Source organism: Hippopotamus amphibius, chromosome 10 (genome assembly GCF_030028045.1).
Source record: "Hippopotamus amphibius kiboko isolate mHipAmp2 chromosome 10, mHipAmp2.hap2, whole genome shotgun sequence".
Taxonomy (NCBI): Eukaryota; Metazoa; Chordata; class Mammalia; order Artiodactyla; family Hippopotamidae; genus Hippopotamus; species Hippopotamus amphibius.
Genome location: NC_080195.1, coordinates 99,628,645 through 99,641,426, shown reverse-complemented (window position 1 = coordinate 99,641,426; position 12,782 = coordinate 99,628,645). Strand labels below are relative to the sequence as shown.

Below are 12,782 nucleotides of genomic sequence, written 5' to 3'. Positions count from 1 at the left end.
TAATATTCCTGTATGTGTGTTTGTGTGTGTGTGTGTGTGTGTATACCACATCCTTTTTATCCATTCATCTGTTGATGGACATTTAGGTTGTTTCCACATCTTGGCTATTGTAAAAAATGCTGCTATAAACATTGGGGTGCATGTATCTTTTCAAATTAGTATTTTCATTTTCTTCATATATATATATACATATATATATATATAGAGAGAGAGAGAGAGTAGGAGTGGAATTGTTGAATCATATGGTAGTTCTGTTTTTAGTTTTTTGAGGAATCTCCATACTATTTTCCGCAGTGGTTGCACCCAATTTATGTTCCCACCAACGGTGTACAAGGGTTCCCTTTTCTCGACATCCTCGTCAACATTTGCTAATTGGAAAGCCCACAGAAATATTACCCAAACTTTTTCTGAAATTAAAAACTAAGCAGATCAGGGGTAGAACCTAGAGATCCATTTGCATTTTAAACTCAGCTTCTCAGGAGATTCTGCTTCTGATTCACTGCTCCTTTTTCTGACATTTTGCACTTTGTTTGATAGTTTCAAAATATGTCCTGTGAGTCACTCCATGTTCTATTCTCAGATAGCTGCTGAGTTTTGTTTCTTTCAGTCGTACAGGAGGAATATAGCTTAGTATGTAGTACACAGCCCAGAGCACCTAGCATAGTACAATATTGCGCAGTGCATGAAGTTTGCTATTAGTTAGAACCAGCTTCTGACTGCAGGTCCCACACCTGTCAGTTATGGGAACCCAGGCCACCTAACTAAATATTTTAGTTTTTCCTTCTTTTTCTTTTCTTTGCTTTTCTCTTCTTTTCTTTTTTTTTATAAAGTCATTATTTTGTCTTATTTTCCTTTGGTCATTTTCATTTTGTGTATCCTATTTTATCTTCAGGATTTTTAAAAAATGATTTTTAAAAATATTTAATTGCCTGCTTTACTTTTTCCAGGTGCTACTTTAGGGGTTGGGCATATGTTGATGACTAACACAGGCAAAATATAATTACTAAGGAGATTAAAAAAACTATTTTAATATTTACTATTATAACTATTACTAAGATATTCTGAATGTTTTTAAATAAATATTTGTTCTATCAGAAAGAAACAATAAAAAAGTTTGCTCATATTTTGAATTCTTTCTTTAGAATAACTTGCAAGAGGTGAAATTACTAAATCAAATGTTTTGAGTATATCTATATCTATTTCTACCTATCTATCTATCATCTATCATCTATCTATCTATCTATATCTATCTAATTTGTTTTCTTTTCCTGGCTGTACTAAACTAACTATTGGGGTGCTTGCTATTATAAAATTACTCTAGTTCTTTGAAAAATGCTATTAGTAGTTTGATAGGGCTTGCAATGAATCTGTAGATTGCCTTGGGGAATCAATTTTGACAATATTGATTCTTCCTATCCAAGAACACGGTATATCTTTCCATCTATTTGTATGGTCTTCAGTTTCTTTCATGAGCATCTTATATTTTTCAGAATACAGGTCTTTTGCCTCCTTTGGTAGGCTTATTCAAGAACCTACTGTATAGCACAGGTCTTGTAATAACCTGTAATGGAAAAGAATCTGCAAGAGAATAGATATAAAATCACTTTGCTGTATACGTGAAACTAACACAACATTGTAAATCAGCTATATTTCAATAAATAAATAAATAAAATCATTCTAAAAAAAACTAAGCAGATTATAGTTTTCTTGATATAGTTACTTAACTTGCATTTTGTTTTTAAAGGTTACAAACCATTTTTTCCTGCTTTATTTTGTTTTATAAATATCTGATATCTAAAGGTTGCAAGGGCCATGTCCCACCTAAGAAAATACCTAGTTTGTGGGCTTTTTAAAATTACTTTAAATTATCTGTTTAATCTTCCATTATTGAGAATTGAACAGGTAGACCATCTTTTAAGTTTGTTAGGAATATCCCATTAACCAGAAAGTAGAAACTTCACAGTGCTGCTGTTTGCCTGTGCTGGTCATACATTAACTTTCCCATCTTGGAATTAAACTTACAGTTTTTTATTAGTATCTTCCTGTGAAAAAAATAAATAAAGCTGCCTAAAGGAAAGAGAATGATGTGGATGCTACTTTCAGTGAGATGGTAGGGATGAGCAGATAAGGGGCCCAAGGAGGTGATATTTGAGCAGAGAACTAAACCAAATGGGAAGTCAGCCACGTGAATATTTTGACCAATACTACCTTACCAGGAGGGAGGCAAATGCAGAGGCTCTAAACAGAATGTGCTAAAGGAGAAAATAGAACTTTAAAAATAAAATACTTAAAAATAGCATGAATATCTTATATTTGTAATGAAATATATTATGTAGTCAATATAAAATTATTTGCCAAATTAGAAATTAAACACAGGCCAGGATTTATAGTAGAGAAATTTTGTCATTTAATTGTTCTGGAACACTTAACCTGTTCTGAAATAGTTTGGGCATTTAAATTATTTTTTCATGTCATTTTATAAAGTGTAATTTATCTTATTCTCTAAATATTCGAACCCATAAACATTCAAATCTCCATAATATAAAAAACATAGATTTTTTGTTTTAATTATAAAGGTATCTTTTAAAAGTTATTTAAATAATGTTAAGCAATTTTAATTAAACTTTTTTTCCTTCTAACATTCTTGTTATCAGAGTATCCTAAGCACCGCCAGGGTACATCAAAGTATACACCCATCAAAAGCTTCATTAGAGGACCATGACTACAAAAGACTTTATAAAATTTAGTTTTGTAAGTCAGAAAGGAGATTTATAAACATTGCATTCTTATAGTAGGCATTTGGCTAATAAATCCTACTTCTTGATTTATAAATCCTTTTACTGCTCTTAGGATTCAAGTGACTGATTTATGAGTCAGTATGCTAAAATCCATAATTTGTTCAGGCACAAATCTTATTCTATGATTTCTGTTTTGACATGTGATTCATAAATCCTGGTCAGTGTAGGTTTTTAGTTTTCTAAGTGCTCTGTGTTTAGCACTTATAAGTACTTTTAAGTACATATCACTTATTATATATTATTACTTATTACATATTACTTATTACATATGTACTTACATATTTTAGGATGTCGATAATTAAAAGTGGTAATTTGCACATAATTCAGTCAAATAAAAACAGCAACTAAGGAGAACTTTCTCTGAACTCTAGTAGGTGCATTGGTAAAAGTGAGCTCTAAACTTATTGGTGTTTTAAGAATATTTTAGCTTTCAGAGCAATAAAATATTATAATTAAAATTATTGTTGACTGTGGCTGCTAGGTTGGGACTGGTGTGTCAAAACCCACTAGCTGTCTTCTAATATCCAGTGTCTCTTTTTCTATAATAATATAATTTTCATAGGGCACAATGTCTGCCCAAGTAAACACTACATTTGTCAGCCTTCCTTGTAGCTGTGTGACCATGTGACTAACTTACAGCCAGTGGTCTATGAGCAGAGGCAGTAAGTACAACCTCAGTACATGTCCTCTAGCTAGAATGGAAAAGAAGCTCAGATCCAGAAAGGAAAAGGAAAGAGTATGGCCTCTGACATAAGGGTGCCATCCTTTGAGCCCCAATGCACTTATGCCATGACAGATAGATGAGGGAGAAAACAACTTCTCATATTTTAAGACATTAATTTAAATCTCTCTTAGACAAACGTTCTTTCATTTTTCAACAAATTTTATTAAATGTATTTTTGTCAGCAACTTTGCTAATCATTGTGGAAATAAAGGTAAATGTGATTCAATCCTTGCTTTTGTTAAATGTATTCCTAAGCAGTTATTTGTTTCATTACTCTTGAATACATAAGAATTGTTTTTAATTTTGTTTTCTATTTGCTGGTAGAATATAAAAATATCATCAGTGTTTGTATCTAAATCCTTATACAATCTTGCTAATTCACTTAGTGCTTCTAGTAATTATTTTGTACATTGGTTAGGATTGTCTATGTAAACAATTGTCATCTGCAAATAGAGTTGTGCTTCTTCCTTTCTGATCTGTATGCCTTTTATTTCTTTTTCTTACCTTGTTGCCCTGGAAATATTGAATATAAATTATTAAAGTAGATATCTTTGCCTTGTTCTAGAACTTAAGAGTAAAAATACTCCATTAAGTTATGATAAATGTAATTTTTTTTGTTGATCCTTTTTGTCAGATTGAGGTAATTCTGTATTGTTCCTAATGATTGGGGGTTGAATTTCATCAAAGACTTTTTTGCATCTTTTGAAATGGTCATATGCTTAGTTCTCTTGTAACGTGAATCATATTGGTTACTTTTCAAGTTTTATACCACCCTCGCAGTCCTGGAAGAATCCCTACTTAGTCATGATTTTTAAATTTTTTAAATACATTTCTGAATTTCATTTGATGAGATTTTGTTATGGATTTTTGCATCTATGTTCATGAGGGATCTTGGTCTGCAATTTTACTTCCTTGGAAATGTTTTTAGTTTTGTTCTCAGTTACACTAAATTCCTACAACTGCCAAGGAAGTGCTCTTTCTGCGTCTCTATTCTGAAAGAAAATGTGTGAAATTGATTTATTTCTTCTTTAAAGGTTGGATGGAATTCATCAGTGAAGCCTTCTGGATCTGGAGCTCTATCTGGGAAAATATTTTAGATAATGATTTTAATTTTGAATAGGTATGGAACTATTTAGATTTTCTATTCCCACTTACATATTTTTCAAAAGTCTTTTTCATTCCACCTTAGTCTTCAAACTTAATTTTATTAAGTTCATAAATTTCCCTTATTACCCTTCAATATCTCTGGGATCTGTAGTGATAAACCCTCTTTTATTCCCAGTATTGCTAACTTGTATTCTTGTTCGTTCTTTGTTTCTTTTTTAATCAGTCTACCTCATGTAGAGGTTTCTCAATTTTACTACTAGTTTCAAAGAAGCAACTTTGTTGATGTTCTCTATTTTTTGTTCTCTAACTCTCTGATATCTGCTCTTTGTTATTTCCTCCTATTTATTTTATGTTTGCACTGCTCTTCTTTTCCTCTTCTAAAGATGGAAGCTTAGACCATTTAATGTCAGATCTTACTTCTCTCTAATATAATCATCTAAAGATGCAAGTTTTCCTCTAAGCATTGTGTAGTTATATCCCACAAAAGTTGCTATGAACTTTCATAATCATTGACATGAAAATTTGTTCTAATTTACTTTATGATTTCTTTTTTGCATCATCAGTTATTTAGAAGCATGTTTTTTTATTTTTTATTTTATTTATTTTTTAAGTACTTTATTGGAATATAATTGCTTTACACACTTGTACCAGCTTTTGAGGTACACCAAAGTGAATCAGCTGTATATATACATATATCCCCATATCCCCTCCCTCCCACGACTCCCTCCCACCCTCCCTGTCCTGGCCCTCTAAGGCATCACCCATCATCGAGTTGATCTCCCTTTGTTATACAGCAACTTCCCATTAGCTATCTATTTTACAGCTGGTAGTATATATATGTCTATGCTACTCTCTCACTTCATCCCAGCTTCCCCTTCGCCCCCACCCCCCCAACCCCGTGTGCTCCAGTCCATTCCCTGCATCTGCCTCCTTATTCTTGCCCTGTCACTGGGTTCATCAGTACCATTTTTTTAGATTCCATATATATGAGTTAGCATACAGTATTTGTTTTTCTCTTTCTGGCTTGCTTCACTCTGTATGACAGACTCTGGGCCTATCCACCTCATTACATATAGCTCCATTTCATTCCTTTTTATGGCTGAGTAATATCCCATTGTATATATGTGCCACATCTTCTTTATCCATTCATCTGTTGATGGGCATTTAGGTTGCTTCCATGTCCTGGCTATTGTAAATAGTGCTTCAATGAACATTGTGGTACATGTTTCTTTTTGGATTATGGTTTTCTTTGGGTATATGCCCAAGAGTGGGATTACTGGATCATATGGTAGTTCTATGTTTAGTTTTTGAAGGAAACTCCAAACTGTTTTCCATGGTGGCTGTACCAACTTACATTCCCACCAACAGTGCAGGAGCGTTCCCTTTTCTCCACACTCACTCCAACATTTATTGTTTCTAGATTTTTTGATGATGGCTATTCTGACCAGTGTGAGGTGATACCTCATTGTGGCTTTGACTTGCATTTCTCTAATGATTCGTGATGTTGAGCATCTTTTCATGTGTTTGTTGGCCATCTCTATGTCTTCTTTGGAGAAATGTCTATTTAGGTCTTCCGCCCATTTGTGGATTGGGTTATTTGCTTTTTTGGTATTAAGCTGCATGAGCTGTTTGTATATTTTGGGGATTAATCCTTTGTCCGTTGCTACACTGGCAAGTATTGTCATGAGATTTATTTGGCATAGCATATGACCTGTTTGGTGAATATATGTGTGCATTTGAAAAGAATGTGCCTTCTGCATTCCTTAGGTGTAGTGTTCTCTAAATATCAAGTAGTCAATGTGGCTGACTATGTTGTTCCGTTGATCTGTATCCTTACTGACTTTTTTTTTTGTATCCTTACTGACTTTTTATGCAGTTCTATTAATTGCCAAGAGAAGCTGCTAAAATTCCAACCATAGCTGTGAATTTGTCTCTTCATCTCTTTAATTCTACCAATTTTTCCCTCATGGATTTTGAAACTTTTTGTTCCTAAGTGCAAATGCACTTCTGAATGTTAAGTCTTCCTGATGAATTGACCTTTTAATATATTTTCTTCCCAGCCTTTAAGTGAGTCTTTGAATTCAGAGTGCATCTAACTGAATTTTTGTAGTTAAAGTACCTCTCATGTAAACAGTCTATAGTTCATGCCTTTTAAGCTATTCTGACAATCCCTGCCTTTTTCTTGGAGTATTTAATTTCCATTTGATGTAAGTATTGATGTGATTGGATTCAGGTCTATCAGCTTCCTCTTTGTTTTCTGTTTTCCCTTTTTTGTGTGTTCTATCCCTCCTCTCCTATCATTTTGAGTCCATTGAAAGTACTTTTAGAATTCCACTTTAATTTATTGGCTTTTTCACTTACCTCTTTGTATTATTATTTTAGTTGTGCTCTACAGATTACAATATACATCCTTAATTTTCAGTCTGTTGGAAGTTAACATCATAAAATGTAATAATTTTATAATCTTTTAGGATATTTTTAGGTGCAGTCTTATAGGTCTTTCATCCCCTGTAATTTATGCTGTGGATTTCATGTTTATTATATAAGATGCTATGCATGCATCGTTTTCACTCTAAATGATCATAAATATTTTAAAGAAATTAAGATCTGAACTTTTATCTGGAATAATTTCTCTTTGACTTAAAGAACTTCCTTTAGCTTTACTTGTAAGGAAGGTCTGCCAGAGAATTATCTTTGTTTTTGTTCCTCTGCAAATGCTTTTATTTCATCTTTATTCCTCGAAGTTATTTTTGCTTCAGAGGAAATTCTGGGTTGACAATTTGTAATTTTCATTTGGCACTTTAAAGATACGATGTCATTGTATTCTGGCCTCCAATATTTCTGCTGAGATGTCACTGGTAACTTGTATTTTTGTTCCTGTATATAAAATGTCTTGTTTCTCTGGACACCTTCAAGATTATCTTCTGTTTTTCACATTTCCAAGGTAGGTTTTTTTTTTTTCTATTTATACTATGCAGGATTCACTGAGTTTTTTTGAATCTGTAAAATTTTGGAAAATTTTGCCCATTCTTTCTTCAAATATTGGGTTTGCCCAGTTCTGTCTCTCATTTTCTAAAACTCTATATGTATTTGACCTTTTGATATAGTCCCACAAATCACTCAGAGTCTGTTACTTTTTCCCTTTCTTTTTCTCTCTGTTCTCCACATTGCATAATTTCAATTGAGTTATCTTCACATTGGTGACTCTTCTTTCACTTGCAATATGCTATTAAGCTCACCCAATGAATTTTTTGTTTTGGATATTGTATTTTTTATTTCTAGAATTTCCATTTGGTTTTTTGGTGATGTTGGTGTTGTTGCTATCTGTCTGCTGAGATTTTCTGTTTATCCATTCACTACAAGCATATTTCCCTTTGTATCCTTGGGCATAGTTAAAATCCTTGTTAGCTAATTCTGGCATCTGGGTCATCTCAGGACCAATGTCTTTAATTGCCTTTCCTCCTGACTATGTATCTAGTAATCTGAGATGTATCCTGAACATTGTGAAAAATACATGCTAGAAACTGGATTCCATTATTTCCTCGTGTTGATTTTTGTTTGTTTGTTTGATTAGGCAATTAAGGTGGCAAGATTCAAGTCGCAGTCTTTGTCACCTCTGCAGTGAGTAACTGCTAAAATCTCTGTTTAGTTCTTTTAGCCTTAGTTGACCTGCTGGGAGTTTGCCCCATGCATGTAAAGCTCAGAGATGACCCCGAGATTTGCCCACAATTTATGTGAAAATTTAATGTTTCCTTTCCCCCCATCGTTTCTCCTCTCCCTGATTTCCCCCCTCACTTCCATCTACTTTGATAGTCCTAAACTCTGTCCTCTGGTTCTTAAAACCAGTACACTACAAGGGTTTCTATCTAAGAGCATGCCTTTGAACAAAAGGCCTTATCAGCAGGAAACACCCAATCCCGTTTCCTTCTTGCAAGTTTTGACTCTTTTCTGATTTATGCCTGTGTTTGGTTTCTCTCCAGTGACTTTAGGAAGTTGCTTTTTATATGTTGCCAAGAATTGATAGTTGTTATCTGTGGTAAGGTTGGACCCTTAGGAGATACTCCCCTTTTACCATTCTCCTGGAAGAAGAAACTGCCCGCTTCCTGGTGGTTGCCTTTGGGGAACTCTTAGTCTAGTGTCCTAAGCAGAGAGGAGAAAGGCATCTAGGGAGAATCTTAAGAAAAGTTCTTTAAAGAAATGAGTGTCTTAAAACACAGAAGCGATATCTTCCTTAAAGTGGCATTGCCTATCAACCTTGTTTTCTCACTTACTTTTATATTAAATCAGAAAGAAGGAAATATGCTATTATGCGAGGACAAAAAGATATGAATCCCAGACATAATAAAATGCTATTTATGAATGCACCAAAGCTTCTGATAAAACAGTATTGAATGCAAATGTCTCTTTCTTCCTGAAGCCTCACAAAGCAATGACAGTGAAGAAATTAAAAGAAAAAAGAAAAAAAACTCACAAGGTCAAAGAGAAGATAGCAGACAACAAAAGTAACATTTTGAAATCTGGGAAATAGTCTAACCGCTGGTAACTGCTTATACTAGAGAAAGCAATGATCTGAGTCTGTTGCAGCAGAAAGCCAAAAAGCCAGTCATTTCTACTCAAAACTACAGAAATCCTCAGGGATTGGAGACAACTGCAGGCGTGCAAAAAAAAAGAAAAAAAAGATTGAAAACTGGAATGTGGACTGAACATCTTTAGAAGAGAAGGTAGACTTCCCATATCCCCTTTCCACCCCTGCTTTATCAAGAGAAAATCTGGGGTCAGTTTTGGAGAGGTTTTATCTACAGCCTCTGGATTTGGAGACAGCAGGTATAGTTGAGACTGGAGGGTGAGTTACTGTGCTGAAAACAGAGGGATTATGGGAAAATCTTCCCACTGCAGAGAGATTTGTTCTCCACGTGACTCCTGAAAGGCCTGCAACCAGGACCACATACTTTGAGGCTGGAGATTGGTAAACTGCCTTCTGCAAAAACATCGATCCACCCCGAAGTGAAGACTTACAGTAGGGATTTTTAACCATGAAAGAGAACAATAAGTCATTTTTGTTTTCACTCACCTCTGAAAGTTAACATTTTCATTATTTCTGAATGTGGGCAAGAAACCATCATAGTATTAGCAGCATCTGTGACTTTGTCACAAACAGAAATCACAGATTTTTTTTATCACATTACTCATCACATGTACCTTGAAAGAGTATTTACACTCATTGTTATTTCAACAGTTATTAGACACAACTCTAAAATTTATTATATGCTGCATTAATAAAGAAGCACATATTACTGTATCACAGATGTAATTTTTAATATTTTGATATAATCTATTTCATGCATTTAAAAACATTATTCTGAAACAGGCTTCACCAGACTACTATGGCACCAGAAAAGTTAAGAACCTCTAAACTATGGATACAAGCATTTGGACATTTCCCCTAACCAGACGAATGATCCCACGATAGCAGCCTTACAGTAAGACTCACAAATGGATAAGCCACACTCATGTTTCCGAATAGGGTTTTTTGGGGCCTCACTTTTAAATGTGATTTGACAGTTGAGAAAAACCAGACCCTTGAGGACAACCTCTACTAGGAAAGATAGAGACGGAACAAAACAAAATAGAATCAAATCAGAAACAGAGGGGGGAGAGAAACAAAGTGGTGAGAAAATAAACATGTGAAAGAAGCATCATAATTAAATGAGAAATGAGACTATATTGTATTCATAAAACAAGGCCAGGACACTACACAGACAGGGACAAAGAACATGAAGGAGCGCTTAGAAATTCGATTAAGATAACTTCAATAAAAAGCTCAGCAGACATGCAGAAAATAATATGAAGGACAACATTTCTGTTTTGCTTCTTCCAGGAAGTAGAGGAAAAAGTCAAAGAGATGGAAATGGGAGTCTATCCACTTTACTTATTATTCTCCATTTACCAAACACCTCCTGGCTTCCCCTTCTGCACGCTATGACTCCACCACAATGCCCTCACCCAGGCCCACCCACCCCCTACAGTAGCACATGAAAGAAGGTGAGAAAATGGGTTGGTTATAGGTAGGGCATCAGTAATGTACCGTTTCCATAGATTGCAATATCTGATAACTGAAGGTTCATCTCTGTAGTGATCATTACTGCTGCTCACCAAATATTTCTGGTTTTCTCCTTACCAGCCTCATGGTAGTAGGCTGCTCCCTCTGCTGTAGTTTGAAGTTGAGCATTGCTCAGCGACTTGCTTTGGCCAGTGAAATGTGCTACCCTTCTGCAGAGACGCTTTCAGAGCTGGTTTACTATTTGGCCTGTGCTCTTCTCTGTGTTGCAATGAAGCCTCTGCCAGTCTGGGTCACTGAGTGCAAATACGGGACAAATACCCCTTCCTGCCAACCTCATGCTGGATATAAAGCTTGTGCATTAGATAAACCTTGCTTGGACCAAGCACTGAGAGCCTGAGGTTGTTTCTATTGCATATAAACTAGAATCTCCACCGTCTACCTCCCTGCATGGGTTCTTTAAGTATTCTGAGTTGTGAACCAAAGGGAAATGGCACACAAAAGAACAGGACAGAGAAAGCTGAGTTGGACCCTTTAATAGCCTTGATCTTTTGCATAAGTTACCTGGGTTGCAGTGGCTTTAAGTCAAACACTACCTAGACCCATACCTGATCCCAGCACCCCACAGCCTCTGAGTCCCTGCACATGCCATTCTTTCTATCTTCTAAACTCTCCCTAGACCTTCTCCTATACTCTTAATTAAGTAGTTAACTTGTGTTTACCTACCCATCCCAATCCCCTCCAGCATCACTTTCCATGAAAACTTTTCTAAACACAGATGCCATGCAAGGTCCCCAGGCTTTATGCTCCTACACTTATACTTTTCCTCCACAGTGTTTGCAGGGTTTCCAGTTACAAATTTGTGGCTCTTTTGCTTTACTGCATGAGTCCAGCATCTCTGTCTGGGCCTGACACACAGTAGGTGCTCAATAAATACGTTTTGAATGAAGGAACACATGAAAGTAGCATCGAGAAAGCATCAAGAATGAGTCTGGCGAATACAGAAATTAGGTGGTGTTGGGGAAAATTCAGAAATAAAGATCAAGGCACGGATGAAAACAGAACCAGTTCAAGGCCTGCAATTTAGTGGTACCCTGGTAACATCAAGAAGAACATCCATTTCCATTCTGGTGTCTCGGGGCTGCTAGTGTTATAAAAATAGTGACTAAAAATCAAAGGGAAAAAGTTATCATTTTCTTTCTACCAAAGTATTGAATTTTAAAAGCAAAGCTTCAGGCCCTTTATAGTCACATTAGAGTGACTCCTGCCATGCTTTTCTAAAATGAAAACCTCTGAAGTATGGAGGAAATGGTGTTTAAGATGTACTAAGGTGACTTACACCTTCCAAAAAAAGTCTTAAGTTCCAGTCATACCTGATTTTGAAATGTTATAATTTGACATTGCCTTTCTTTGATAATGTACATGATTTCTTAATTCACAAAGACTATATACATATACCCATTTGATAAAAGCATAATAAATCATTATACGGAAAAGCAGGGCTTAATACCTGTAGGGTTTTCAAGACTGTATCACTTCTGCTCCCCCCTCCCTTTTTTTTTTCATGTTTCTCTGGCAACTTAAGGCTTATGTGGTGAGGGAGACATACCAACTTACCGGTGGTCTATTGGATGGGCAAGTTACCAATATCCTCCCGGTGCCTCAGAGTTCCCTTGACTCCTGAACCTGATGGAGAAACAGAGCTGCCCTTGGAGAGGGGATCTGAAGGTGGCTACTGACTCATCAGGGCAGCCCATGCAGAGAAAAGAACCCTCACGATGCAGCCATTGTGTGTAAAACAAATGAAATGAGACAATCTCCTGGATTTTAGAAAGAACTGTAATAAAACCTGATTGGAAACTCACTGACTTCATGCCACAGCCTCACTAGTACTAGTACTAGGGAGGTACTAGTAAAAGTTTCACAAGTCAGCCCCCCTGCATCCAAATTAATAGAATGGGCGCAACTTCAACAGAGCAGTTCTTTTTTTTTTTTTTAAGCTCTTTATAGGAGTATAATTGCTTTACACTCTTGTGCCAGTTTCTGCTGTACACCAAAGTGAATCAGGTGTGTTTATACATATATCTCCATATCC

General features: G+C 35.6%; 1 protein-coding gene across 6 annotated transcripts in view; it reads left to right on the top strand.

Annotated features, from left to right (window-relative positions):
- Positions 1-12,782, top strand: part of CYYR1 (cysteine and tyrosine rich 1) — a 103,298-nt gene that overhangs the window by 25,309 nt on the left and 65,207 nt on the right. Inside the window, exon 3 of one of the 6 annotated variants that reach the window (XM_057697802.1) lies at positions 9,047-12,644. The exons of the other annotated variants lie outside the window; for them this stretch is intronic. Coding sequence (XP_057553785.1) covers positions 9,047-9,157 — 111 coding nt within the window. The 3' untranslated portion in view covers positions 9,158-12,644. Of the gene's footprint in view, positions 1-9,046; positions 12,645-12,782 lie in introns of those variants that run through there. 6 annotated transcript variants of the gene reach the window in all.